At 44.0% G+C, this 1,377-nt stretch overlaps 1 protein-coding gene across 1 annotated transcript in view; it reads left to right on the top strand.

Annotated features, from left to right (window-relative positions):
* Positions 1-352: 352 nt before the first annotated feature.
* Positions 353-1,377, top strand: part of CMTR2 (cap methyltransferase 2) — a 2,342-nt gene continuing 1,317 nt past the window's right edge. The window contains exon 1 of the mRNA XM_010282812.1: positions 353-1,375. Within this exon, the coding sequence (XP_010281114.1) occupies positions 353-1,375 (1,023 nt within the window). The remainder of the gene's footprint in view (positions 1,376-1,377) is intronic.

Raw genomic sequence — 1,377 nt, 5'->3', positions numbered from 1 at the left:
TTTGTGACGGAGAGAGATACTTGTACTGTTAGACCTACGTAGGGTATTTGCAGAGTATTTGGAGGTTGGTGAAGAGCCAAAGCAGCAGCCAACTCTTTACTTTCTATGTAAACAGAGCGAAGGGTGATAGAACCTCCTGATTTCCAAATAGCCTTGTTCAGGAGAGCCCTCATTTATTTTCCTCATGGGTGCGTGATCCTGTGAAGTATCTCTCTCCTTCAGGAATACAGAGGTTAAACAGGAGAAGTTTTTGTTTTTTAAAGAAACCCTTTGCCTATGTATATGCATGTATGGTTGGAGTGACATTGTTTCCTCTCCCTTGCTGTCCTCCAGGTTGTGAATCAATCCAAGAATGAACAAATGTAAGAAGCCTTATGCTGACCAGACTGCAAACCTTGAAAAGTTCAGTCCTGAAATTGTCTCTGAAATTGAGAAGCTCTTTGCGAAGAAATTTTCTTACACTAAGCCAGTGAATAATGAATGGCAGCTACCAGATCCCAGTGATGCTTTTACGTGCGATCACAAGGAATTCAACTCGCTCCTGGCTCTGAAGGACTCGATGAATGAAGTGAAGAATCAACTGAGTGATAAGAACCTGGATGAATGGCATCAGCACACCTCGTTTACCAATAAAGCGGGGAAGATAATTCCTCATGTGAAGAAATCTGTGAATGCTGAGCTGTGCACCCAGGCCTGGTGCAAGTTTCATGAGATCCTCTGCAGTTTTCCCCTTCTCCCTGAAGAAGCTCTTCAGGACGGACAACTAAATTCTGTCCACCTCTGTGAGGCACCTGGAGCTTTTATAGCCAGCCTCAATCACTACTTGAAATCCCACCGCATCCCTTGCGACTGGAATTGGGTAGCTAATACTCTAAACCCGTATCATGAAGCAAACGATACCCTTATGATGATCATGGATGACCGTCTTATAGCAAATACGTTGCCTTGGTGGTACTTTGGTCCCGATAACACCGGTGATGTGATGACATTGAAACATCTGACAGGACTTCAGAACTTTGTAAGTAATATGACCACAATTCACTTGGTAACTGCTGACGGCAGCTTTGATTGCCAAGGAAATCCGGGTGAACAGGAGGCTCTTGTCTCACCCCTTCATTACTGTGAAGCAGTCACTGCTTTAATGATCCTGGGCACTGGAGGATCCTTTGTTTTGAAGATGTTCACGCTGTTTGAACACTGTTCTACCAATCTCCTTTTCCTGCTCAACTGCTCTTTTGAGGAGGTCCATGTCTTTAAGCCAGCCACTAGCAAAGCTGGAAACTCAGAAGCCTATGTGATTTGTCTTCGTTATGTGGGCAGAGAAAGCATTCATCTGTTGCTTTCTAAGATGATACAGAACTTTGGAACAGAAATGGT

Source organism: Phaethon lepturus, unplaced genomic scaffold (assembly GCF_000687285.1).
Source record: "Phaethon lepturus isolate BGI_N335 unplaced genomic scaffold, ASM68728v1 scaffold12202, whole genome shotgun sequence".
NCBI lineage: Eukaryota > Metazoa > Chordata > Aves > Phaethontiformes > Phaethontidae > Phaethon > Phaethon lepturus.
Note: the sequence above shows the minus strand (reverse complement) of the source record. Positions and strands in the feature narration are given on the sequence as shown.